Source organism: Gadus macrocephalus, chromosome 21 (assembly GCF_031168955.1).
Source record: "Gadus macrocephalus chromosome 21, ASM3116895v1".
NCBI classification, from domain to species: Eukaryota; Metazoa; Chordata; class Actinopteri; order Gadiformes; family Gadidae; genus Gadus; species Gadus macrocephalus.
Genome location: NC_082402.1, coordinates 5,781,934 through 5,804,677, shown reverse-complemented (window position 1 = coordinate 5,804,677; position 22,744 = coordinate 5,781,934). Strand labels below are relative to the sequence as shown.

The following is a 22,744-nucleotide window of genomic DNA, read 5'->3' as shown; positions in this document are numbered from 1 at the left end:
ACTAGAATTTTCTCAGTGGAACATTTTGCATAAAGTAAGAATTTTGTAAACTAATTTAAACGAGTCTTCAATAAGGCCCTGCTTAACATCGTTTATCATCGTCTGCAAACCGGTCTTCAGCATCAATATACATCTGAACATAACCTGGAGGGGAGAGGGGCTCCTGGATGCCTACAGGGTTAGTCAGGCTGCGGACTTTGGGGATCGAACCCGGCAGCTTCCGACTGTGAATCGAGCACCCTACTCGCCACTACACTCTCCTGCTACAGAACACCAGAGCCCTGGCCCCAGTCATGGACTCTGGTGACCCATGATTTAACTTCGATTGAACAAAAAGCCCTTGATTGCATTGTTTTCCCCTCCATTGTTTGTCTACTGCGGCGCCCACAAGCCTACTGTGGACCTACGCATGACCGGACAAAAGCGCCGGTCGATATCTCTACGTCAATGAGAACTCCCTCTGATGGAGCTGACTTCTGGTCATGTCTAATGGTCAACGTTATACACAGACAGCTATACCTATCCAACTGTAATTAGAGGAGTCTATGCGTGTCTGGGTGCTCTTCGATTTGCTCGACAACCGTTCATCCGATCAACTTCACACTTGGCAGCGGTGTTGCTGAGGAGTCGAGGAAGTGCAGTGTCCTGTGTGAAGCCGTTCGGATCAGCGGTTCTCGGCAGAGCTACGATAATCCGTCCTGTACCGGACACGCTACAGTTTTCAGTGGGCGCTTCACTCGTGTGCATAAGGGGAAAACAAATAGATCAGGATCCCTGACAGAAACTGAGACCCTAGTCACTACACTGTTCTATTCTGCCCCACCATCCTCGTACACGCATACAAGCACACACTCGCACAGACTATTGGGTGGTATTTTGTTGTTCTGGATTTGATTTTCAAATCAAATGAAAAAAAAACAAACACAACATTTTACAACATACTGTCCCAGACAGAGCAGAACCAAAACAGTCAAATCGAATACACATTCATCACCACGGGCACAACAGTGGACATGGAAAATGTTCCTCATAATAAATGTGCTTTACACCTCAAAAAACTGTTTTTCTTTGTTTGAAATCTAAAGCTGACATGTGTGGATTGAGGTTAAGTTATCGTGCTACATGCTTCAGAGTTAGGGTTAAAGGTATACTTTGTTTGGTCGGGGGAGGTAAGAAGGGGTCAGTGACAGCCACTGACATAAAACAAGCGCTCCCCCAGGTGAGTTTGCTCGCTGTTGGGCTTCGACAAGATTATTACACGGAGCCCAATTTGGTAGTCAAATGAATGAAGTTGATACAAGTCCCTCTTCAAACACAATCTCGCGCCCATGTAATCAAATTCCGGCTGAATGAAAACAGAGTAAAATAAAAAAAGGGGGACAGTAAAATCAACTGCCAAGTAGTATACCTTTAACTGGATGAACTGTGAGGTAACGTGTTTTCTTACACCCCGGATTGTCTCGGCTTGTGTGGGGCGTGACGGTGAGGTAGAAGAATCAACGGGCACTCACCTGCTTGTTGTTATTGACCATAAAGAAGTCCTAAAACGCAAGCAAGAAGCAAGGAAGATGTGGGCACTCGTTAGAACAGGTCAAAGCAGAGCAAATCAAAACAGGGCACGCTCAGCATTCACGTGACAATCAACAGCTACGGACAGGGAGTAGGGGGTGTCGTCATGGCGACAAAGCGCCGGGGCAGAAGGACAGACTCTGGGCCAGTTGTTGGGGGGGGGGGGGGGGGGGGGATTGACCTCGGCGCGTGCCTGCGGGCGTTTCTCTCGAGCCGGCGGGCGGCTTTCGACATGCTTGGCGCACGACTCAACACAAACAGAAATGCGGTCGGTCCGGAGAATCCGGTTTCAGCCGGTGTGCTCGCTACTCTTAGCCATGAGACCAACACAGAGAGAGCACCGTCTTGGTAAAGGTGGAGCAGTAGACATCTGCTTTGGAGCCTGAATCATCAGGGACATCCACTGCTTCTTAATAGCTTACAGTTATAGCCTGGATATTAATCGTTTCCTGGCGGGCTTCCACGCGCGACCTGATTGGCTGTACATGGTCCAATGGATTTAAGGCTCCATAAAGGCCAGAGGACGCCCGATTGGTTTATATTTTAGCTGGAGCCTGAGTTGGTCTGATAGCTGCTCGCTCGCACATACACACACACTATCAAATTCATGACCAGACTGAAACGCATAGTGAGCAGACACTAGATGCATACAGGGCATTCTCGTCTGGTGGGTCATGCCATGCCGGGTGCTTTAGTCGCGTCAAACACATCGGTAGGATGGTCAAACCGATGAAAACGACGGGTGGCTTGGTTTGAAGGTAAAAATGGAATTAGTGATGATGGACATTAGTGCACGAACCGTTCTGTATAATATCGGCCTCTTTTCCTCTCCGTAATACAAATATAATAGTACGTCACTGGCATGCTGCGAGGCAGAAAAACCAAAGGGATTTCAAGGTGTCCAAAATGCAAAAAGACATGCAATTATTGGGATTTTCATTTTTTGTGTGTCAATTTAAAAAAAAAGCATCGGCGAGGCAGCGTGGATCCGTGTCTCGGGCCCTTCGAAAAGCGGCTACACCGGCTCGAAGCAAAGTGTGGCGAGCCCAATTTGTCAGAAGGACCCAGGAGGTGGAGAAGTACACCATTACGCCAGCGGGGGCGGCTGGAGGCTGCGCGGGGCGCTCCCGTGAGCTACCTGCTGTCTCTGGTAGGCGGAGAAGGTCTTCTCGATGTCCATCAGGTCCAGCACCTTGAAGACCTTGGCGTCGTCCACGTCCATCCAAACCGTGCCCTCCAGCTTATTCTGTTGGGGACGGGAGGAGGGGGAGATGATCAGAGTAGCCGCGGCGATGATGGGGGCACCCCAGGTCGCCTTACAACACAGTGAACTTGGGACGTTAGCTAGGATAAACGGACTGCATTTTTATCGCGCTTTTCTAACCAGTGGCCACTCAAACATTTTACAATAGTGCCCAACATTCATCCATTCATGCACAGATTCACAGACCGACTGTGGTGTCAACCATGCAAGGCGACAGCCAGCTTGTCGGCGTCTTGCTTTTAGGGTCACCTCGACACTCTCTATCCCCGGCCAGGAGGAGCCGGGGATTGAACCAGCAACCTTCCAGTTACCAGCCAACCCGCTCTACCTCCTGAGCCACATGAAGCAAGATAGACAGATGGACGAAGTAAGAAACGGTAAAGGGCAGGGGGAGACGGAGACACAACTACTCTTTACTGACGAGGAACAGCCCAAAAGTACTCAGTGAGATAGTTTTTGCTTTGGATACAGTATATCTATTCTTTAATGAAAGAATAATGGCTTTGTATTCTGACTAGGCTACTGTCGGGTGGAATGTTCTTTTCTATTCAGCGGGCCGTTTAGTATGGGATTTTAATATTGGATTGTTCTTAACAAATAGAGAGCGAGTGCGACTAAGCCATTTTACCACCAGGTGTGGGAGGGATTAGTGATTACATGCCATTTAAAAATTGGCCCCTGCCCTGGCCCTTAAGCTGTGTTCCCAACGCAGGACCATTCCCCAGGGTCAAAGAAGAACCCTGGAGGAACTCTGAGCGCTTCCATTGCAGGAACATTACCCAGGGTCAAGGAAGAACCCTGGAGGAACTCTGAGCGCTTCCATTGCAGGAACATTACCCAGGGTCAAGGAAGAACCCTGGAGGAACTCAGGGTTTCCACTACAGGAACTTTCTCTCGGGTCAAGGAAGAATCCTGGAGGAACTCTGAGCGTATCCATTGCAGGAATTTTCTCTAGCGTCAAGTAACTTTTGAAGGAACTCTGTGTGTTTCCACTGCAGGAACAAGGAACCTTTGAAGGATCTCTGTGTGTTTTCACCCAGGACCTTTCTCTGGGGTCAAGGAACCTTTGAAGGAGCTATGTGTGTTTCCACCAGAGGACCTATCTCTAGGGTTAAGGAACCTTTGCAGGAGCTATGTGTGTTTTCACCAGAGGACCTATCTCTAGGGTCAAGGAACCTTTTGAAGCGCCTCTGTGTGTTTTCACCAGAGGACCTATCTCTAGGGTCAAGGAACCTTTGGAGGAACTTTATAACACGTATCTCCACCACTCCTCCTCACCTCGGCCAGCTTGTTCCAGTTGAACGACTTGAGGGCGTTGGAGGGCTGGGGGACGTTCTTCTTCTTCATGGAGGGTCCGACGGGGGCGCCGGGGGGAGGGGGGATCCCGAACCCAGGCAGGCCCGGGGGAGGGGGGGGTCCGCCGGGCGGGGGAGGTGGGGGAGGGGGCGGGGGCATCATTCCCCCCGGGGGCGGCGGGGGAGGAGGGGGCATCCCGAAGCCGGTCACAGGGAGCGGAGACAGGGGGCCCCCTGGGGGCCCCGGGGGGAGCGGGGGCCCGCCCGGGACCATGGTGGCCTGCCTCTGAGGGGAACAAAACACAACACACCCATGAATACAACTTAATGTTTAGCCCCAAATATTTACACTGCTCTTATCGTGCAGATCGAAATGTTTACCGAGTGTTTTCTGCAGTATTGTTTATCTCTTAAATAAATACTGACATATTTGTTTACATTTTAAACTCTAATACTGTCCTGCACTTCCTGCCGCGACTACGTTTCCTATCCGAGATCGAAGAATTAGCATCTTATCTGACCAAACAAACAAAAAAAGACGTGTATCGTGCTTCTGTGTATTATAACGGGTCCAACGCTAACCACATGAAAAGAAACACCCTTCGGTCATGACCAGGACCCCCATGAGATAGTGCTCTTACCGACTCACTGTCATGGGGTTCAAATCTGTAGACAAACTGAAATATGATACCAGTAATGAGAACACACAGCATAAGATGTGTTAGTATCATATCTTTGGTGGCATATTTGTGAATAGTTTACGTACCAATTGCTACTACTATTTATTCATTTAGCAGAAACTTTCATCAGAACCCTGTCTGTTAAGCTCTGGAGCTAAGAAAGGGGGCTACGGTGTCTTTGGTCAAGGGTGCCTCCCGGTAGAATGGGGCACATTGGGGTTCAAACCCACAACTACCCCCCCCCCTGTCCTCTCACCCACCCCCACCCGCCTCCTTCCCTTCCTTTTTATCCTTCTATGTAACCTCAACAGGTCGCTAAACAGCGATTGGCCGAAAGCGCCGCTGCGTCGACACAGGGGAGCGGTGATTGGCTGAGAGGTGGCGGCGGTGGGCGGGACGTACGGTGCTGAGCTGGTGCAGCCGATTGGTCAGCTCGGCCACCTGCTGCTTGACGTTCTTGTGCTCGCTGCTCTCCTTCTCCAGCTTCTCCTTCATCTTGTTCAGCGTCTGCATCATGTCCTCCTTCTCCTGCGTCTTGGCGTCGCACTCGCGCTCCTTCTTGTCGAACTTCTGCTGCAGCTCGTGGTGCTCTGAGGGGGGGGGGGGCATCGGTTAAACAGGGGCGTGACACGATGGATCAGAGAGCTCTTAGGGGGGACGAGTGGTGAATCAAACGCACCTTTCCTCATGGTCTCCGCCTGCTCCTTCCACTGTTTCACCTCGTTCTCGTTCACCAGCCTGGAAAGCGGACGAGAAATACCCGTCAAAAAATAATAATTGTGTCGATTAATAAATCATAGATCTCGGGAATGATGTCCGGAGAAACATCCCTGAAAGCCGATGGGAGTCGTTTTTTACAAACCTCATGTTTCCTCGTTTGCTCTCCGTGTCTTTTTAATTTGTTTATTTCGGGTGACTTAAAATCCATAACACTTTACGGGTTATCAGTCCGATCGATACAGCTGTACGATTTATTTTGGTTTACTTCCTCCGTGGAGGTAAAGAGCACGCTATTCCCAATGACTTTCGGATTTGTACAGAACAACAACAACAACAACTCAACAACATGGTGGGAAACTGTCCGTAAGCCTCATGCAATCATCTTTGGCCACGTACTGGTTCCCAGTGAGGTATGCTGGTCTTAGTGGTCAGTGTAATATATCAGTCAGGTATATGTTGAGGAGGGGGTCACTGGGAGCACTGGTCTTAGTGGTCAGTGTGATAGATCGGTCAGGTATATGGTGAGGAGGGGGTCACGGTGGGAGTCACTCACATCCGGACCACGTTCTTCACGTTAAAGTTCTCCAGGGGCGTGCTGTCGGGGTCGTGACCTTTGTCGTTCTGCAACACCATCTGCTGGACGATCCGGTCGAGCAGCAGCCAGTACTGCACCGTGTTCCCACTCCTCTTATCTGAGGGGGGGGGGGGGGAGAGAGAGAGAGAGAGTGTGTGAGAGAGAGAGTGAGAGTGAGTGAGAGAGAGAGAGAGAGAGAGAGAGAGACAGACAGACAGACAGACAGACAAAGAAAGAAAGAACAGACAGTTGAATAACTAAAAAAATATCAAATTATTGTGTTTTACTTGAAACAAAATTTGAAGTATAACTATTATTTTTTTACTTGAAAATTAAATTGTGGCAATTATTTGCCATAACTATTTCCTGAGTGGTCATGTGATGTATAATTGCCAGCCAACCAGGCGCGAGCCCTCGGTGCCTCTCAGCCACTCACGGGGCATCAGGAGGCAGTGGTGCAGCACCGACATGAAGTGCGGGTGTGCCTCCGTGTGGTTCATCCTCTTGCGGATCAGGTCGAACACCTGGGTGGCACTCTTGGTGTCGATGTGAACCTGGAGAGGATGGGGGGGGGGGGGAGGAAGCACCGGTCAGTTGGTTGGAACAGTTAGGTGGAACGGAGGGGGGGGGGGGGGGGGGTATGTGTGGACGAGGGGAGCGAGGGAACGTAAGCATACCGATTCAAACCGCTTCGCGAGGGCTAGCTCATCGTCGTTCCGCAGCATCTCGAAGTAGTCCAAATGCCTGACAACATAACAAGCAATCGGTGAGCCACAGTTTTTGTACGTTGTGTCACACCATCACAACGTTAGCAATGGGTTGGCAAGCGACATGCTAACCGGCTAGCATCATATCCAGACGTTAGCATTACAGGTCAGGTCCATTTCTATTGATCTGAATCACAGTCTCAATTTAACTAGACCACTGGGTACTGTGGCATTTAATGTACGCACTTATTGTATGTTGTACGTCCGTGCACTTAAAAATAGCAATAGCATTGTGTAGCATCTTCTGGCTATCTTTGTTGTGCACAGGGAATGGGTTAACATATTTTTCTACCGACTACGATATATCGCTGTTTCTCTTTCTTCTGACAAATGTACTTTTTTACTTCTTTTTTTTTTCTTTTGAAAGCAAGCGCCTTCTAAACGCCCCAAATGTAAATGTCACAAAAGGGACAGGAAAGTGTAGTCTTTAATGCAGTCGTTAGGGTGTTGGAATGCAGTTCCCTGGGTTCCAGTCTACCTGAAGGCCTCTTTGAGTAAGAGACCCTTAAACCTGCTTCTTAATAATATCCCTCTGTAACCACTGTTCGTCTCCATGGATAAAACCTTTAGAAGCTAAACGACTACAGAGTCAAATAGTAAATAGTAGAAGCGGCGCACAACTGCGATGCCGTGACACGTCGGTCGGGCAAATCAACAAAGGAAACCAAAAGCCAACAACAGCCATTGATATCCAGGATGTTGACGATTTGCTCGCTCGGTGTCACGGAAAACACCGCCTATCTACAGAGGGGCTGAGCGAGAGAATCGTCCGCAGAAGGCCCACTTCCCCCTCAGGTAGGTTCGTCAGACCTCAAACCCGACCACATCAAGGCCATGAAACCCCTCGCCGCCCACGGTGCCGGGGCCATTACACCCCTATCCCGGGCCGGAGGCCACGCCCAGTCCCCCACTCAGTTTTGCGACAACAACACAACAACACCAACCCTCTCCTCTCCTCTGATAACACAAAGGGCCCTCGGGAGCCCCGCATCTGGTATTGTGCTGCACTGGCACCCACATGAAAGTGCGCGAAGGAAACGAGGAGAGGAAAAATAAAATGGCCGCAGTGGCAAATGTCTGGAGGCTGCAAGAATTGGTCGTTCGGAGTAGGGCAGGGTGACTCAACGACAAGGCACAATAATAACTGTACCCTGTTTTTATCATTTAATTATTATGTTAAGTAGTTTTGAAACTTGGATCTACACCAGGCTTCACTATGTGAAAAAGAACAGTTATAATCAAACAATTTAATTCAATTTGAGTTAAATTAAAGTTGATACAAAAAAAGACATGGAACTGTCATTCAGAGTGAAGTAACTCTCAATAACTCTTTCCCGCCAAAAAGGCCATATTTTTTCCTATGATTCTGATTTTTTTATGACATTTTGGGGATTTTTCCACAGAACCGATACAGACGAAAGGGCGCCTTTGTTACAAGCCTACAGAGCAGACAGGCGGTGAACCCTACCGGTCTAGCGTCGCGTTCTCGTGCAGGCGTAGCTTATCGATGATAGGCTGGATGCCTAGCATCAGGAACTCGTAGCGCAGGTGGATGCGGAACTCCAAGCTCGTCTGAAAACAAATCCACAACAAATCCACAACAAACCCATAAGTACTGTGCATAAGATAAGATAAGATAGAAACTTAGTTTCATTCCATACATGAGAAATTCACTTATTACAGCACCCCATAGAATACAAAAAAGGTGCAATAATAAAAGAAAGAAAGTTATATTATGTCCACGCCTAAGGGTTACAAAACAGAGGCTAAAAGGTCCTACAATACAGAATGAATACTTAATTTCACATGCACAGGGGAAAGTGCACATCAACAATATTATTGTACGCAGACGGATATGATTGGACCAGTAGTGTGCGGACACTGGGGAGAAAGGCTGGTCCGCACCTCTCCAGCACCCTGACTCAGCACGGCGTTGATGAAGGACATGACCGCCGTCTTCATGTTCACCTCCTCCCGGTAGCGGCCCGTACTCCGGTCCAGGTCGTTCAGTAATGTCTGCAGGGGTCAAAACGTTCACATGGTGAGTTGGTCGGCCATCGTTAAGCAGTGGATCAGAATTCAATTAACTGCCTGATTGGTTGAATCACCGATCGCTTAGTAATGTCTGAGGAGTCCCAACCACTGTCAAATGAAAATTCTGTTTTCACTCATTCACATTTCTCTAACTGCCATTTGTTGATTATGCCTTTTCCATGATCCCCTATGGGGAGGTCAAGGGTCAAAGGCTCCAACTGATAAGGCACCGCTATGTCTCGCTACTCCCATTGAGCTTCTTAGGGGTTTTGGTAGGGCTCTGGGTGTTGAGGATCCAAAAATATACATAAGAAATACCGATACACAGCAGGTAGGTGGCTTCGTTTGTTTGCGTGCCGTCTTTGGCGTTGGAAGTTGTTTCCGTTCAATATGCTTTGTTTTCTAGCATATTGCAGCCGTGATTGCCTCGCTTTGGGAAGCATGATCCATCGATGTTTAAAATACGTGGAGAAATGAGTTAATCCGATAAAAGTCCGCCGTTCTTACCTGGAAGCGCGTCCGCTCGCAGGCGAAGCGTTGGTAGTGCTGCATGGCCTCCAGGATCTTCTTGTGCCCCCCGGGCACCAGACACACAGCGCCCATGATCTCCAGCACCGCCACCTTGGTCTTGACGTTCTCCGTGGCCAGGCTCTGGGCGATGATGTTGATGCTCTCCGAGTGCGAGAGCACGTGCGCGCGGCCCTGAGAGTTGTTCATCAGAGCCTTGACGCAGCCGATGAGCGAGGTGTGGATCTGCGACTCGGTGGTCTCGTGGTCCATGCTCTTCAGGAAGTTGAGGATGCAGGTGAGGCCGTCCACGTCGATGAAGCGCGTCACGAACCTGGTGGTGGGGGAGGGAGGGAGGGGAGAGAGGAGGAAGAGGGGGGGGGGGGCGTTTTGTTGAAAAACGATGGACGAAATATGGGAACTCTCCCTGAACATGTTGGAATGGAGGGACAACTGTTGAGATGGAAACAGTGTTTTAAAAAGGTCCCATTTTGTACCACCAGCTGTGCGTGTGATTAGCCATTACAAGCCGTTTTGAAAATCCGCCTCTGCCTGTGTTTTGGTGACATCACAAGTGGGCGTGACCACCTGGATGTATGACGGATAGATGAGCAACGTTTGCTACAGTCCACTGGGAAGGCTGATCTATCAGCACACATCTAGGTGGAAACGCCCACTAGTGTTGTCACTAGAGGCAGATTTTCAAAACGGCTAGTAACGGCTAATCACACTCACACCTGGTGTGAGTAGTGTGGAAATGGTCTTTCTTGAGAGTCCTGTGAATTAAAAGTCTTTTAAAAGGTGACCCGTCACAAGAGAGTGAAATATGATAGATATTTTTCTTTCCTCATTTGACCTTTCAGTTTCCTTTTCAAAGTGTATGAATTCAATTAAAATTTAATTAAAACATTAGAGTTGAGGCTTAAAAATGCTTAGGACTTCAGCACTCCTTTGGGTCATAACAGAATGAGTGAGTGAGTGAGTGAGTGAGTGAGTGAGTGAGTGAGTGAGTGAGTGAGTGAGTGAGTGAGTGAGTGAGTGAGTGAGTGAGTGAGTGAGTGAGTGAGTGAGTGAGCAGGTCTCTACACCCACCTCATGGGTTGCGTCCGCAGCGCTGTCTTCAGGCTCTCGATGGTCTTGTTCCTCTCCTCCTCATCCTCCTTCTCCAGCGCCAGGAGAGTCTTCCTCTGTTTGGGCCCAAAAAACTTCATCAACCCTCTTGACAAGACCCAGAACCCAGCCGGTAATGTCTTGATCAAGCATTTATTCCGCATAATTGCTCCAAGTTTGAATACCTTGAGATAGACCAAAGTCCTGTAATATTATGGCACTTGGTTCTATGAACATCTTTACTGTACCGACAGATGTGTTGTTTCTCCGCCTTCTGATAAATGTACATATTGTGAGTTATTTTGGATAAAAGCGTCTGCTAAATATACATATAAATGTATTTTATAAATCAATTTTCATTGCATATTCTTTTTAAAAATGTGTACATCTTCTGTATCTGTCGACTGTCCTGGAATGCCGCTGCTGGGACAGGCCATATGGGATCCATAAAGTTTATTCATGTTTATGTAACGGTGCAGGGAGAGTGACCCACTTCCATCAGTCTCCAGAGTACAGTATGAACGTCCGCGTTTCATAACCGAGAAAAAAAAACAGAGGGCCGGCCTTCCTCTCGCAGCGCTGCTAATCATAGACTGACGGGTCACCAGACAACCAAAACTTTATTCACAAAGGTCAATACAACAAAAAAAAGGAAAAATCGAATATGGGAAGGGGGGAAGGAAAACAATGGCGGACTCGAGCTTGGCCTCGCTTCAGGAACGCACATCGACAAGTTCCAGTGCGGAACGTCACGGGTTCCACGGCGGAGAACAACCATGCTCAGTGCGATAAAAATAACTTGCATGTTGCTGCGACACCGAGCGAAGATAAAATTACACAAAAACCCAAAACAAAGCCCCGCTTGTTTGAAACATGCGAGGCGAACGGGTCTTTTGATCGACTGAGACGGCTCTAAACGCTGTGCAGGCCGCATCACGTCATGTATTAGTTCAGTCCTCTCCCCGGCGTGGTTTGGACACACAAGAGCGGCTCTGTGATAACAGCGAGGGCCTGTGGCGGATCTCTGTGGCCGCCGGGATCACGGTCCCCATGTGCAAATCAAAAGGCTGTTCTTTCAGGGATTTAGCCCACGAAGAACCCTCTTTCGTTGGCTCCTGCTGCCCGTGTTATAATTACATGAATCTTTCCCAATTAGTGGAATTGGAAAATTAAGAGTTCTGCCGCACCGTTTGTAATAGTGCCAGAAAGGGATAATTGCGATATCATCTTTTCACTCCTCCGGAGAGTATCCCAGAGCATTATCTTGGTTTTAAAAGGATTCGTTCAGCCAAGGTTGAATAGTTTGAGTTCCAAAGGATTCATTCATCACAAGTGTGTTCTAGTCTATGCTTGTGTGCTATTTTGGTTTCAAAAGGATCATTCATCCAAAGTGTCTCCTAGTGTATTATTTTGGTTTCAACAGGATTCACTCATCACAAGTGGGTTCTGGTGTATGCTTTGGTTTCAAAAGGATTTATTCATCCAAAGTGTCTTCTTTTGGCCCAAAAAGGCCTCAGTGCGTTATACTGTATTCTAGTATATTCCACTGTCTTCTATTGGCCCCAAAAGAAGACAGTGGCCCCAAAAGTGTGTTGTAGTGTATAGTGTAGTGTATGCTTGTATCCACAGGACTCACGGCTGCCATGGAATTGAGCTGATCGATGTAGTACTCTGGCCAACTGGTCGCGCTGTTATTCTCCTCTTGTTCCTGAAACCCAAGAGATGCACACACGGTTAGGTTGTTGTGCTACCGCTATGGTTTTCAATTATGGCACATGACCAAGAGCTCTGCAAATAAACTGTAATGGACTTGACTCGGTCACCCATCCCATTGAGGACTTCGTACTAGGTCCTTGATAATAGTAATAAGAAAATGCTTATTGATCTCACAGAAATGAAATGATGAATCAAGGAAGATGTTAGAGCGGGAAACATCTTCAAAAAAAAACATGCCAAAAATAATATAATTTAGTTAATGAAAAGGGGGGGGGGGGCAAACACTTTTGGGATAATGCATAACATCATCGATACGACCTAATGCACGGGTCACATGATCTGAATGATCTAATCTAGGGGAAGGAGAGCACCGGGAAAGGGGAGCACTTGTCATGCAGGAAACAGAGATCCATCGCCACTTCTGGGCTGAAAGTTTACTCTGACAACTCTTGAAACATCACTTCTGGGCCCCGATAAATGACTTTGACCAATCAAAGAGAAAAGAAAACTCAAAGCATCATCTGCATAGAGACATGTGGGCCCCCCACACGAGACACGAGTGACAAGGAGGGCCGAGGGGCCCCCCGCTGTATAAATAGTCGGATGAATTGGAGCAGCGAAGGTAAAGTAGGCCGACACAGATAGAAGCGGCCCGTTCGGGCTCCAGCTTCCCTCGACTCATCGAGGACAGAGTCAGACGGAGAGAAATCTGGTGTTTCGTGGTCACTCCTCATGTTTTGATCCCACTCCAGCAGGCAGAGAGAGAGAGAGACTTTGAACGTCAATGTGTCCGATCGCGGTTCAAACCGGGGTTCGATAGGGCTCGTGCACTGCCCCTCCAAATATATATATTTTTCGATTTAATTCAGGGCATTTAGCAGACGCTTGTATCCAAAGCGAACGACAACCATTCATACACACATTCACGGCGGCTGCAGCCATCGAAGGCGCCAGCCAGCTCGCCTGGAGCTGTCAGGGTTCGGTGTCTTGCTCATGGAGACCTTGACACTAGGAGGACCCCCAACACCCACACCCAACTAGGAGGAGCTGGGGGTCGAACAAGCAACCTTCCGGTTATAAGTCAAGACACTCTACCTCCTGAGCTAAGCCAATCCCTAAAATAGCAACAAAACAAATGCTTGAAACATTGTATTGCTAATGTATCAACTACTCTTTGCATCCACTTTGACCTTGGCACGTTGAAGGCCGACAGACGGCTCCCGGCCCCCACTACAGAACCCTGGTCCCATTAAGCCCAACAAGCCGTGACCATCAAAAACTAATTGGGCAGCAGTTAGGGTAGCAGGCCTGTGGAGGCTTGGCAGAGAGGGGGGCGGCTGGGAACTCAAAGGCTTGGCTGGCCGCTCTCCCTCCTAGATCTCACACTGACAGGGAGGATGGGATCGCACGCGCACACACACACACACACACACACAGTTGAACTTTGGAGCGGGTTCAAGTTTCGAAATTGCGTGAAGGGGGAGGCAGGATGGATCAAAGGGATGGTGAAGGGGCTTTTATTGTGAAAAACGAGTGAATCACTTGGTCACACTCGGGGAAGTCAGGGGGCCTTGAACCTGGCCGATCGGCCGACCGCTTCACGGGGGCTTAAGGCAAAGAAAAAAGCAACCGATATGCGTGGCGGTCCCTTTACCCTCAGATCTCTCAGACGTAAAGATGGGAGAGGAGATACTGCTGGCGTGACCTTATATGGAGCACAGGAAGCCATCCCCAGAGAGCCAGGAAGGGAAAAGGTAAGTTAAAGTAGAATGAGGCCAGTCGACCGCAGGCTTTGAGAGGGGCCTCGTTCAAACACCAGCGACGGGCATCGCAGAAAGAGAGACCCCCCCCACACACACAGAGAGAGAGAGAGAGAGAGAGAGAGAGAGAGAGAGAGAGAGAGAGAGAGAGAGAGAGAGAGAGAGAGAGAGAGAGAGAGAGAGAGAGAGAGAGAGAGAGAGAGAGAGAGAGAGAGAGAGAGAGAGAGAGAGAGAGAGAGAGATCCACCAGCGCGGTGGGCTGCCCTGTCCTGTCCACCCAGCTCTGACGTTGCGGTGGTCCTTAAGGACAGAGCTGTCCGCCTCCCCCTGCCTGCACCGACCTGTCCGCCTCTTGGCAGGAGGGGAAGGCGTCGATAAGAGATCAACTACCGGGGCGAAGGCAGCCAGCTTCATCACTCTGGGGCTCGGACAGCCTGGGAATGACAGCCGACCTGACTGCCCCCCGTCCTCCCCCCATCCTCCTCTGACTCCCCCCTCCCCTCCCACCCTCCCCCTTATGGGCCCTCGGTCCTCGGCTACAAAAGCTGCACCTGTGGACGGAGAGCGGTCCCATCCCGTCCTGTTTGTTTAGGACAACCCAACGCTTCCCTGCTCCTCCTCCATGAACACACACACACACACACACACACACACACAGGCCCAACGGGAGCCGTGCCAATCGCCTCTCTCCGGCCGGGCCGGCTGCCGACTCAGCACTATTAATCTACTCCCCCCCCCCCGACCCACATCCCTACCCAGCCCTCCCCCCTCCCCCCCCCCCCCCCCCTCCCCCCTCCCCCCTCCCCCCTCCCCCCCAGCCTTCCACACCGCACGCAAGACAGTAATACAGTCATCATCCCTGTCCCAGAACCAGGAGCAAGGAACGAGCATGCGAGCACCCAACCCCAAACCTACTTGAACAAACGCTGAACGCCGACTGCGTCTCTCGTCCGATACGAGCCAAAACCCCAGGCGAGCCAAAACCCGAGATGAACCCGGCGAGTGCCCAGGGGCGACCAATACCTCAGCACAGGATTAAAGCATTGAACTATTTTCTATGGAAACTTTGTTTTGCCCTTCCCTTGACTGCAAAGAAGCCGGCCGTTATAATTGGGACACTTCTCTGCTCTTGGTCGCATTCCTTCGTCCGGACGAACACGCACACACACACACACACACACACACACACACAAACAATCACACACACATTCCCCTCAAACACGCATCCATCTCCGCTCTGCTGACACACAGCTGGCTGTAGCCTGCAGGCTGCTAGTCTGGTCTTACCGGGTACAGTATGTTAAGCATGATGGTATTTTAAACAGTGTGTGGGGGTTTCAAAGGATCAGGTTTGGATGTTAACATGAACGTTTACATAGAGGAAGGAGAGGGTATTTAAAGGGGGAGCTGGGTATGAGAGACAGGTAAGCAGGTTTATTAGCGTAGTTAAGTAGCAGGATGTCAGTGTCCTGGGGTAAACGGGACCGCAGAGATGTGTTTCGTGCGTCAACAGAACTCACCGGATTGCGCCTAATTTTTATAGCGTTTCAAAAATCTGTACCGCGCTACCATTTAGGTGAATTATCACAGATCGTATCGCTAAATTAATACACATGTTCGTGAACCGCCCGGAAGGCAACAAACACCCAAAACGACAAACTAAACGAAATAAACGCTAACACATTGTCCGACAGCTGCTTTCTCCGGTGCCTCCGAGGTGAAAGGATCGCCGTGAATCACGCTCATTCCTCCGTCCTCGACGACTCCGTCCCCACCGCCCCTGCCCTGACCACCCTCGTCTTTACGACCGGACGGACGGACGGACACGTCCACACACGATACGTGAGCTGGCGCAGGACGAGCCCAGAGCAGGATATCCTGCAGGCTGGATGCATGGCTATCAGCTCCAAGGCCTGGGGAGCCACGGCTGCCAATTAAACGCAGTAAAACCCAAACACAAAAAGACAAACGGGGGATGGGAGGGGTTTTAAACGTCAACTGGGTGGCAAACGGCTCTGATCTCGAAGTGGTGAGTGACTCATGCAACATTTAAAAAAAGAGTTAAAAACTAGTTGTTTTTTTAGGTTTGGGTGGTTTTCAACCCGGGAGGAAATGAAGAGATTCTCTGGGTGCTCTTTGTAAGCCGGGACTCTAAACCGAGTAACGACTTGTTTTTCCTCCGTCGTATAAAAATGGTAAAAACGAGGAAATGGTTACCACACTTCATTTGGGGACCTGCTGTCGATTATGACGACGAGTACTAATGGATACGGCTAGCGCTGACTGAACTTCCTGTCCAACTGAATTACCGAGGTCTGACCTCAGCTGCTCCACAAGCTTTTGTTGTCTTCTGTGGCGTGTGTCTTGTTCTCAGACAGCGTTTTACCATTGAGAATTAGTTGTAGCTACAGCAATCAAATACAGTGCATGTAGTCTCATCATTTCTCATCCCATTCGCGGAGAACAACGTTCGAGGCGTGTTCGACGTCAATGAGCCCACAAGCTCTTGAGAGGAAGGAAGATAACTGGATTGAAATTGTAAAAACTGCTTGCCAGATGTTTCCCTACAGTGGATGATGGAGCAGTGGTCAAGCAATGGGCCGGTTTGAAGCTGCATGTTGCACAGGGTATTCTTCAAGGGGATTAGCAGAAAAAAAAAAGCATACTTTTATAAGTCCTCAATTCCAATGTCCATCTGTCATCACAGAAACTATCGGGGGGGGCCCTTATGCTGCCGTCAGTCTGTCGCTGGCCCCCACCGGGCCCCCAGTCGAGAAAGACCCCCGGCCACATGTCTGCACAGCCTTTCCGGGGGTTACCCCGTCTTTGTTTGCTTATTTGCTCAGAAGCCGGCTAACGATTTTCGTCTGTGCAAATCTCCATAATGAGAGTTAATTCTCCCCTGGCCAACTGCCAGAAACGCCGGACCGGCGCTGCCATTCACGGACGCCAACGGCAACATCTGTGGCCGTTTTACATGCAAACGTTGTGTACCTGTAAACACATGGCCTAATTACAGCAACAGAGCGGCCATATTGGGCGGGGCATCCGTCTTTATGGGTTTGGTTAATGTCAGGGGTGGAGAGGCGTCGTGTGAGTGACGTTAACGACAGGTTAACGGGGGTCCAGCCATCGGACTGTGTTATAGCAGAGCTGGGGGGGGGAAACCAACAACTGAAAATGGGCGGAGTTACGTCTTGTTTCCTGGTTTGTTTACAGAATATCGAACCGGTGACAAACTAATATGCGGGATTGGACGAAGCTTGAAGAGGTGAATTTTTTACACGCCAATCACGCACACATATCCCGCCTCCCTCAACATGATTGGTCGAAACAAATATGACGCGAAATAAAATCAATCCCCCCTCCCCTTCACACAGGTTTGAGCTCTTCTGCTGCAGATTTATGAGGATTCATTTAAAGTCTAATTTGGGGGACTGTTAGGGTTAGGAGATGGTAACAAGATGGTAACAAACAGCACCTTACCTTTTTCTTACTGCAGTAGATCTGCCATTTCTTCTCGGCTGGGAGGGCAAACATGGCCTCCCTGTGTTTCTCACTGAGGTCGAGTTCATCCTAGCAACGCACAGAGAACGAACAGCGAATGTCAATCATTTAACTTTATTGATATTGAGCAATCTGTACAAAACGCGAAAACAAACTCAACAAAATTAGAAAAACCTAACGAAATTAGCTAAATAAACAAAATAAGAATACTAAATAAACAAAATAAAGAATCTGATTAACAGTAAAGGGCATATGAGGACATGACAATGCCAAATAGAAAAGGAGGAAATGAAAGCGACAAGGAGAGATAAATGGGGAGAAACAACTTTCATAATACTTCCACCACCTTCAAACCAGTTTACTGTTCGCACAGGATGGCATTCAATGTGATACCCAAAACTAGGCTAGTAAGAAAAATGCTAAAACGAGTATCATGCACAAGATGTCAATCATCCAGCCACAGAGCTGACAGTGACATCAACCAGATGGGGCGCATTGTACAGGAATACTCTCGTCTTTGAGGTTGTTTTTGGTGCGCAGGCCATGGTCCTGAAGTGACACAAGCTGCACAAGCTTTTTATATACATGTACACGTGTGTGTTGTTTGTGCGTGTGTCTCTGTGCGTGTGCGGGTGTCTCTGTGCGTGTGCGTGTTTCTCTGTGCGTGTGCGTGTGTCTCTGTGCGTGTGTCTCTGTGCGTGTGCGTGTGTCTCTGTGCGTGTGCGTGTGTCTCTGTGCGTGTGCGTGTGTCTCTGTGCGTGTGTCTCTGTGCGTGTGTCTCTGTGCGTGTGTCTCTGCGTGTGTCTCTGTGAATGTGCGTGTGTCTCTCTGTGCGTGTGTCTCTGTGCGTGTGTCTCTGTGAATGTGCGTGTGTCTCTCTGTGCGTGTGTCTCTGTGCGTGTGTCTCTGCGTGTGTCTCTGTGAATGTGCGTGTGTCTCTCTGTGCGTGTGTCTCTGTGCGTGTGTGTGTGTCTCTGCGTGTGTCTCTGTGAATGTGCGTGTGTCTCTGTGCGTGTGCGTGCGTCTCAAACGCGTCTCTGTGCGTTTGTGTCTCTGTGTGTGTCTACATCGAGGGGGGCTACCATGACGACCGATCAGATATTTACTGGTTGTTTGACGGGCGAGTCATCGGGCGAGAGAGCGAGAGAATAAAAAGAGAGAGAGAAGGCGAGGCGGGGTTTCTCCTCGGGACATGTGGCAACACACATGTGGCAGCACGGCCGTGCGTCACAATCCACAACAGATCGTTTGCTGGGGCTCAGTAAAAGGTGCTGTCAGGACCCACTAACGGGGACGGATCACACACACACACACACACACACACACACACACACACACACACACACACACACACACACACACACACACACACACACACACACACACACACACACACACACACACACACACACACACACACACACACAGCTAACCTGTCGGGGTTCCTTGATTCAGGTTGGGGTATTGCCCGAAAACCCCCTACAGACCTGTAATAGATTCCCTCTGGCTAAGATAAGGCTCGATTTATACTACATTCAAGGGTTCTTCTTAAAAACTCCTAAACGGTCAATTGCAGATATCAACACCTTTGCATCATTTACATATTGTATCCATTGATTGGGTGATGTTGAATGGCTGAATTAGGCCTCGGTACCAAATCTGGTCTGAAAGCGGTTTCCGTTGGGCCGTTTTTAAACGTCCCCTCAGTCCAGTGAATCAATATGTGTATCCTGGTCAAATTACTTAAAAGGGGGCTGTGGCCGATTGATTACTTTCGATACTTCCTGTTGTGTGTCCTCCCTCTTACGGTGTCCATTCCAATCTACCGGGGGATGTCAATTTACCCCATGTGTAAGATAGATGCTGACATTTATATATTAAATAATACATTTACCTAAAATAAGGTGGTATTGCGGAATTCGCTAAATGCTCCGAGAAGGACCAGCTTGCATTAAGCACTGCCTTCAGATTAGGAGGGATGTGTTGATGACATCATCCCTGATCTGGGGGCACTTGTTTCCCCTAATTATGCAAACAACAAGAGGGGCTCTTATTGTGGAGGACAAGGAGGCAGTGCACGGCAATTTTCGCCTCTTTTCTCTTCTTTGCTTAATAGAGCAAGTGGAAGCCTCCCTTCCGTCACACTGAACCCAGCCTCTGATGCGTTGATCAAGGGTGGAACGGACGGACAAAAGACCAGCAATTAGCAGAATGAGGAAGCCCAGACACTTGTTTTCCTGAATGGGCTCTATTGATGTGTGATAGACAGCACGCCCCTTAATGAGTGTGACTCTGCTGGAGAGGAGCACAGGGCCATAGGAGGAGACGGGGGGGCGAGACAAACGAAGAGTGACAATTAAGAACACAGACTGCGTGGTCCCCATTCCTCCAACTCAGCCCCCCCGGTACGGGGAGAAGTGACAGTTACTCAGCTGTCCCCGCAGTGAATCAACACTGTCTGACCTGACTGTGTTGACTACATCTTTGGAGACGGGGTCTTCATTCAGGTGTGCCAAGCATGTGATGACTATATCAATATCAATACTATGTCAGTTAACTGTGTGGTTTTAATATTGACACACTGATGGGAAGTAATCACACTGCTGTGCCTTAATAATATCAGTTGAGTAGATAGACCAACGTATGACCTCCAATATCAATATCCCAGAATGCAACGACGTACATTTAGTTTATATGAGATTTATTAACTCATGCTTTTACTTTGATATTACTACTTGGTATGCAAAGTGACAGTGATCCGAGCATTAAGGAGCAGGTAGGGAGTAGGGCACTCATTCGAGGAGGCTTGGATTAAGGATTTGGACATTGGGGAGGTAACCCAGTACCCCTCAGTGGGGAGGATAGCCCCCTAGACTCACCACCACCTAAATCAACCCAGGGTCAGTTTCCCTCCACTTCCATCCCCCCCCCCCCCCCTCCTCCTCCCTCTCAAAACCAACCCACCATCTCAGGCCAGGGGAGTGTGTGTGAGTGCGTGCGTGCGTCACTCACCACCAGCTCGGCGAACATGTTGTCCAGCTCGTCCAGGCCGGGCATGGGCAGCGAGGGCTCCATGACGGGCAGGGCGAAGTCGTCCCGCAGCCGGTACGTGATCTCCGGAGGGTCGTTGCCGTTGAAGCAGCAGAAGATGAAGGACAGGCCGCCGCGGCCCCCCGCACGCTTCCGCGGGGCCATGGTCCCTCTGGCTGCTGCCGGTGGGTCAGGGGAGGGGGGGGGAGGGGGAGGGGGCGGGAGGAGGAGCTTATCCCAGGGGGGGAGGGCGGGAGGGAGGGAGGGAGGGAGGGGGGGGGGGAGGGGATGGCCTCTTCAAGGCCGCCTCCGCCTCACAATCGGTCCTCCGTCAGAGTGAACTGCAGGTGGGGGGGGGGGGAGAGGAGAGAACGGGTTCATGGATAGGCTGAGATCTGGAGAGTCCTCCGAAAGAGGAGAGTAAGTGGCTAGACCTCTCAGAGTGCAATTGGCCTCTCGAATCAGAGCCGCAGAATTAGCCTCCGGCTGATAGCACAACCCCCACCCCGGGGGAGCTGATAAACCACTTGCCGTCCGCATCGTCACACACAGCATCGCACACACACACACACACACCATTGCGCAGGTCTGCAGACAGCGTACGGACTGAAGCGGTCTGAGCCTCATCCACTCTCCGGAGACCCAGTGGACGAGCGAGTGGTTCCAGTATCTCGGAAGCCAGGCGGGTTTTCTGGTCGGACAAGGGAAATGCTGTTCCCGTCGACGGAGCTAAACGGATAATGCGTCTCAATGGGAGGCTGTTGGGAACAACAGCTAGAACTGTTGTTGTTGTTGTTGTTGTTCTCGATAGCCCCCCATGTTGAAAACCAACTCGGAGGAAACCAAACTCGACAAATCTTGAACAAAGCCCAACTATTCGATTCCCAAAACATGCGCTGCGTGTTAGCAGGAAATACGCGCTGACGCTATGACTTCACCACACTTTTCTCCCCAGATATTACCTAACTCTGTTCGGGGTTGATGATGCTGTTGCGACACTTCTTAATTGGGGGAAAGACGTATTGTGCCAGTTCAGCAGAACGAAGCACAGATGGCTTTAATTGACAGAAGGAGATAGAGTGGCTGGGGACTGGGGTTTGAGTTAGGGACTCTATTGGTGTGGATCAGTGGACTCAAGAGTCCTCCTTCAACAGAAGCCGATACAAACAGGGACAGTCTTCACTTACAACATGCTGTTAAGGTTATGAATCAGTCTTGGAGCCATGTTTTTTTTCTTACATTTTTCATTGTACTGCAGGTGTGTGAGAGCTGTAATGACTCAGCTATGACATCCAAGGACACACACCTTCGACTTAAAAAGGGCCTCTATTATAAACACCAGGTGTGACTTTATTAGCCATTACTCTATTATAGTGATATCACACGCGTGAGTTTCCACACAGACATACAATAGACAGATCCGTCATACATGTGGAATCCCCCAGGTATGATGACGCTAGGGTAGTAAATGACTAGTAATAGCTTACAAGCTTCACAGATGGTGGTAAAATAATAAAACAGGGCCTTACTCTTACAGAGTATGAGTAACGGGCAATATTGTGCACGGCCGGGCTAGACTTTGCCCGCTTGCTCACTGCGCATCATTAAACAAATGTTTGACTCTCCCAGCTGCTGCTCTACCAGCTGTCGGGTGGATAACGGGCGGGATCGCGGCGAGTAACTGCAGCCTGCGCCCACCATCCAATCTACACGGAAATCTCAGCTGTCATGGGGTGTATTCAGATACTGGCACAGTGACATCGCATTGGTGGATTCCGAATTCCTTGCAGAGGAATCCATTTCACATTTTTAGCGAAAATGGAAGGGCTTCTGACCTCACTGCAGTGAATTTATGGTTTGATACCACCGCCAAAGAAAGAAACACTCATGATATCATAAGCTAATCAGCTCCCTTCAGTCTTTTGTTTGCTGGCAGGCTTTGCGTGAGAAACTCTTCTCCAAACAAAGCAATCTTAAGACAATGTTAGTCCTGTCCGATGCCTTGATAACTAGGTTGGATATGTTTAAAATGGTACCAGCAGCCTAATTCTAAGCATTGGTATTCGTACAATTCCCCACTGGGGTGAGAAGTGTCTGGTTAGCATTTAGCCTTTTTCCCATAAAGTTTGACAAAAAATGCAGACATAAGGTGAAAATGTGACTTATGTTACTTAGTATACCTCCTTATTCGTAGATTATGTTTGATGATGT

The 22,744-nt window shown here is 49.4% G+C and overlaps 1 protein-coding gene across 2 annotated transcripts in view; it reads right to left on the bottom strand.

Moving 5' to 3' along the window:
- The window catches only part of LOC132449632 (disheveled-associated activator of morphogenesis 1-like), a 44,098-nt gene that overhangs the window by 10,544 nt on the left and 10,810 nt on the right, over nucleotides 1-22,744 (bottom strand). Inside the window, exons 2-16 of one of the 2 annotated variants that reach the window (XM_060041378.1) lie at nucleotides 20,516-20,874; nucleotides 17,483-17,572; nucleotides 12,157-12,228; nucleotides 10,503-10,597; nucleotides 9,411-9,744; nucleotides 8,775-8,885; nucleotides 8,338-8,441; nucleotides 6,780-6,846; nucleotides 6,539-6,656; nucleotides 6,082-6,220; nucleotides 5,488-5,546; nucleotides 5,211-5,398; nucleotides 4,112-4,414; nucleotides 2,708-2,815; nucleotides 1,512-1,541 (exon numbers count right to left, since the gene is read on the bottom strand). In XM_060041378.1, the coding sequence (XP_059897361.1) occupies nucleotides 1,512-1,541; nucleotides 2,708-2,815; nucleotides 4,112-4,414; nucleotides 5,211-5,398; nucleotides 5,488-5,546; nucleotides 6,082-6,220; nucleotides 6,539-6,656; nucleotides 6,780-6,846; nucleotides 8,338-8,441; nucleotides 8,775-8,885; nucleotides 9,411-9,744; nucleotides 10,503-10,597; nucleotides 12,157-12,228; nucleotides 17,483-17,572; nucleotides 20,516-20,698 (2,001 nt within the window). In that variant the 5' untranslated portion in view covers nucleotides 20,699-20,874. The remainder of the gene's footprint in view (nucleotides 1-1,511; nucleotides 1,542-2,707; nucleotides 2,816-4,111; nucleotides 4,415-5,210; nucleotides 5,399-5,487; nucleotides 5,547-6,081; nucleotides 6,221-6,538; nucleotides 6,657-6,779; nucleotides 6,847-8,337; nucleotides 8,442-8,774; nucleotides 8,886-9,410; nucleotides 9,745-10,502; nucleotides 10,598-12,156; nucleotides 12,229-17,482; nucleotides 17,573-20,515; nucleotides 20,875-22,744) is intronic. The other variant, XM_060041379.1, reaches the window with a different exon arrangement.